At 20.7% G+C, this 5,635-nt stretch overlaps 1 protein-coding gene across 1 annotated transcript; it reads right to left on the reverse strand.

The window, feature by feature from the left end:
* Positions 1-19: 19 nt before the first annotated feature.
* On the reverse strand, positions 20-5,494 carry ENU1_031930 (hypothetical protein; the record flags this gene model as incomplete). Its single annotated transcript, XM_008857326.1, has 1 exon — positions 20-5,494. The coding sequence occupies one exon, from the start codon at positions 5,492-5,494 to the stop codon at positions 20-22; it is 5,475 nt and encodes a 1,824-aa protein (XP_008855548.1).
* Between the last annotated feature and the right edge of the window lie 141 nt (positions 5,495-5,635).

Here is a 5,635-nt window from a genome sequence, read left to right on the forward strand (position 1 = left end):
AAAAAAAAGAAAGTTCAATTTAATTCAAATATTGATTAATAGAATGGTCAATCTTTAAAGTTCCTTGAGCTTTTAGGAATGAAATAGTACTAATCATTGATAATAATGTAGAATTTGTATTAAATTTAGGATAACAATCCCATAAAATATTTAATAAAGTATCACGTTGATATTGATTAGCTAAATTTCCAATACTTTCAATTAATTTAGTTAATTCAACATTAATTAATTGATCATTTAATTGTAATAAAGAAAGAATAATATTATGAAGGATATGAGAATCTTTACAAATACTTTCAACAAAAATTCTTTCTGAATCTTTATTTTTTTCTAAATCTTCAACAACTTTTTGACGTTCTTCAATAATTGTTTGAAGTTGAGTAATTCCATATTTAATTGGTTTTTCTCTAATAGTTTTATCTACATTAATTAAGAAAGAACTTCTAAGTAATTGTAATAATAAAATAATAATATTATTATGAAGGTTCATTGAAAGAAGTTCAATCATCAATAAAAAGATTTCATTATCTTCTCTAATGTATTGTTGGAATAAATTTGGACGTTTAAATGAAGTTCTAATAATTTTATGTATTTCTTCTTTAAATTCATTTTCATTTTTAACTTCTTGTTTTTTAATGAGTTGATTCATTATTTCAATAATCTTTGGAATTGATTGTTGATACATTTCTGAATCACTTTTTAAATGGAACGCATAAGCACCACCACCAAATTGATATAACATTCTTTTTCCTGAATATGAAATATTATGAAATTCATTTTTACTTACTAACTCTCTTATTGGTTCATTCCATATATTTTCATTATTTTCTTTAATTTCCATATCTCTTTTATAATTAAATAAATAATAAATAGTTGACATAATATTTTCAATAATTTTCATTTCAATACCATCAAACATTGATTCATTATTTTCACTAATTGGTTTTCTATGAATAATTCCTTTTTCTCCTTTACTTTCTGGTTTTAATTCACCATTAATAACTTTAGTATATTCTTTTTTAAATAATTGATAAAATTCATTTTCTATTCCTTTTTTATTTTTAATAATTGATTTAGCAATTGTTCTTGATAATGAAACTGATGGTTTAGGTAAAATACCTTGTTTAAATGAATAAATAGTATTAGTCAATTCATTCCGAGTATATTGTTGATAATATTCAATATCTAATGAACTTAATAAACAACTTATTAATTTAATAATAATAAATGAATTTTCTTCATTATTTTCTTTAATCAATTCTATCATTTTATCTATTAATGTATCAACATATTCTTCTTTTATAATATAATTCTTTTGAGTTATAATCCAATAAAATATAACTCCCATCATTCCAAATATATTATTCTTTTCTTGAATTTGATTCATTATTTCTAAAATACCATTAATAATTCCATAAATCATTTCATTCATTTCTATTGGTTCTCTTTCATCAATAATTTTATTAATTGCCATTTCTTTTGTTTCTGTAATTGTTTGTAATTTTTCTTCTTTTCCTTTATTTTTATTATTTACCATTACATTTAATGTTTCTTTGAGATTTTCAACATATTCAAATTCTATTTCTCCTCCTTTAACTTCAATTTGTTTTTCTACAGCAATAATTCTATTTTCTTGAATAATACTTCTAATAGTATATTCAATTTCTTTTAATCTTGGTTTCTTTTCTGTAAAATATTGACAAATTGTAATTAATGCCATTTCAGATAATTGATGTGGTAATAAAACAATTGTTTTAATAACTTCAAAATGTTGTTTATAATGATTTTTTGAAATTTCAATAATTTCAATATTTCTTAATAAAATTTTAATAAGAATACTAATAATACTTGGTTTTAATTCATTGTATTTATCAATAACATTATTACAGAAATTTGTAATAAACCTAGGATTACTAATAAGATATTTTAAAAGAATATTAGGTCGTTTATTTTGATTATCATAAATAAATAATAAACATTTATTCCATTCTTTATTATCATTTGAATTAATCATTTCTTCATTAATTTCTTTAAATCGTTCTATAATTTTTTGTTCTGTTTGTTCATCAACTGAAAGTAATTTTAATGTGTCTTGACATGCTTTATTAATTCCTTTATATCCTTTGTTATAAATTTCTTTAACTTTATTAATAATATCTTCTTTATATTCATCTCTATCTTTAGTACTTCTGGTAATATTATAAATTATTCCAATGATTTCAATTCCCATTTTAATACTTTCTTCAAAAATATTATTTTCTTTTCCTTCTTTATTATCTTCTTTTTTCATTTCTTCAATTACTTTTCTTTCTTCATAATTAAATTCTTCTTTACTTTCTCCATAAATTTCAATATCTTCAATTGAAATATTATCTTCTTCATTAATTGTAGAACAATAACTAATATTAATATTATCACTTGAAAGTGATTCTTTTTTTCTTAATTCAATATCATACCATCTTTCTCCTTCTCCAATTGGATAACTTCTTTCTTTAAAATTAATTTGTTTTGGTACTTTTTTTCCAACATAAATTTTAATTCCTCGAATAACTTCTTTTGTACATTTAATACTACAATGATATAATTGAATTCTACCTTCTGGAATAATAATTCTTTTAATATCTTCTTTTATTTCATATTCTTCTGGTTTAATATATTCTATTTTTTCAAAAAATCTTTGTTTATTTGATCTCATTGGTTTTAATTTATTAATTCGTTCAATTTCTTCTGTTTCTTTTAATCCAATAAGAGTTCCATTACAAATACCAATAAATATTATTTGTTCTTTATTACTATAACAAATTCCTCCAATTTCTTCTTTTTCATATAATTTAATATAATTTAATCCATTATTCATAATTTTATATGATTTAATACTTTTATTCTCTTGACAATTACTAATCATTGTATTTTTACTTGTTTCAACAAAATATGTTGGTAATGTTTCAAATATTGTTTCTACTTCATTACAACTTTCTCCTTTATTATTCAATTCAATTAAATAACTTTCTAATGTTTCTTTGCTTAATATTAATATATTTTCTCTTTCTAAATATTTCATTATAAATAATTCTTTCTCATGTTTTATTATAAATTCTTTTTGAATAATTTCTTCTTTATTATTTTCATCAAATGATTTAGGAATATCTTGATAAAACAATTCTGATTCAGTGGTACTAATAATAATTCTTCTTATAATTGGTGTTTTAATAATAACACTTGATAAAATTTCTCCTTGTGGAATTTTATAATCAATACTTGGTTCAATAATGGAACTATTATTTTCATTAATTTTATTAATTTCAAATATTTTAATTGAATTTCTTGTTGTAATTGCAATACGTTCTTTATCTATCCATTCAATACAATTAATAAAAACATCTTTATCTGTACTATCCATAACTAATTCAATTTGTTGTTCTTCTTCATTTTCTCCAATAATAATAATTTCTGCATTTCTATATCCATTAACTAATATCTTTTTATTCTCTTCTGGACAACGAATCATATTAATAATTTCAAATGGAACTTCAATAACATTATCCTCTTCATTATTTTCTATTCTTTCTATTCCTTTTAATGAAAGAAGTTTTTGAATATTATTCATTTCAATTTCATTTCCTTTTCTTACATAATAAAGTGTTTCATCATCACAACATATTAAATTTTGTTTAATAATTCCTTTAGATACCATTGGTACAATTCTCATATTTTGACTACTTTTCATTTTAAAATGACTTTTATCAATAAGTAAAGTTTCTTCATATCCAATACCAATTCCTTCATTTTGTAACATAACTTTATTTTTTAAAACATTTTGATTTCTATCTTTCTCTTCTTTATAATGTTCTTTTGTTTCTTCAATTCGTTCTATTAATTCTTTAATTAATTTAGGTATTGTATAATCTCTATTTAATGCTCTTAGAATAGCTTGTTGTTTTTTATCTTTAACTCCTTCATCATTACTACGTTTTTTATCTTTCTTTTTATCTTCTTCTTCTTTACATTCACATCCACAAATAGTAGTTACTTCACCAAGATAAATAGTATCATGTCCTTCATGACAATTTTTAATACATGAATTACAACAATCAATATCACAAACATAACAATGATACATTGGTTGTTTAAATTCTTCAGTATATTCTTTTTTACTACATTTATCTTCTCTTTTAATTATATCATCATTTCCTTCTTCTTTTTTAATAAGATTTCTTGTTTCATTCTTTTTTTCTTTCTTTGGAATAATCATAATAATATGTTGAATTTCTTCAAGTAATGATGAAATACCTTCTATTTCTTTATAACTAAATTCTTTATATTCTTTATTTAATTTTTCTAACCAACCATTTAATGTATTAAGAATAGTAATAAATTCTCCATTTTCTAATGAATATTCTGTAATTACTTTAAAATATTTTCCAATATAATTTGGATATTTCTTAAATACTTCTTCAATACCTTGTGAAAATGCTTCAATAACTCCATTAACACTAACTTGTCCAGTAATAACATTAACTTTCATAATTGAATTAATAAATTTAAAAAATTGAATTGTAGTTGAACTTTCTGCAATTCTAAAGATATTATCATTGTCATTAAATCCAATAATATTTTGAATACCCCATTTTGAAAATATTTCTTTTCCATTTCCTTCAATAATTGTTTCTATTTCATCTTTAATAGTATTATTTCCATTACATAATTCAATTATATAATTCATAATTTCTTCATTAACTTCTTTATCTGTAATTTCTGTAGCACATTTAAAATATGTAATTAAATTTGGTTCTCTGTAATAATTTTTATGTTGATAATAATACATTTCACCTCCAACTTTTCCATGTTGTTTTTGAACTTCAATATCTTCAATAATTCTTTTCATTTCTTTAAAATATTCTCTAATATTTGGAATAACAATTTTATATTCTTCTTTCTTACTTTGATATTCTATTAAGAAATCTTCTAAAAAGTCATCAATAATTGGTAAAATTGCTTGTTTCATCATTGGTTCACTTAAAGTATCTCCACATAATTTCTTTCCAACTTCTATTACTTCATTTTCAATAAATTTATTAATATAACTAATTGATAACTTAAAAATTTCTTTCATAATTTTACTGTCTTGATAATTTCCATTAATATTATTTCTTTCACATACTTCTTTTATTAAAAGAATAATACTTTCTATTAAACTTTGTTTCATTCCAATTCTTCCTTGTTTACTATTAACATTTGGATGATATTCAATACTTTCAATTAAATAATTAATTGGATGAATAAATTCTTTCATTTCAATTCCTTGTTGTGTTCCAATTTCTTTAATAATATTTTTCTTTTCATTAATTTCTTTTGGTGTTGAATATAATTCTTCAATAATATGTTCAATACTATTTAAATCAATTCCTTTATACATTACATCAATAAAAATTTGACTATATTCTTTACTTATTCCTTTTTCTTCAATATATTCTTTCCATCCTTTTTTCATCATTTCACTATATTTTTGTAGAATTTTTGTAATCATATCAAATAAAATTTGTGGTTTTTTAACACATATTTCATTACATGCTTCACTAAAACTTTGAATTGGTAATATTGGTAAATTATCAATAATTCTTATTTTATTATTATT

This window comes from Entamoeba nuttalli (assembly GCF_000257125.1).
Source record: "Entamoeba nuttalli P19 unplaced genomic scaffold asmbl_2555, whole genome shotgun sequence".
Taxonomy (NCBI): Eukaryota; Evosea; order Mastigamoebida; family Endamoebidae; genus Entamoeba; species Entamoeba nuttalli.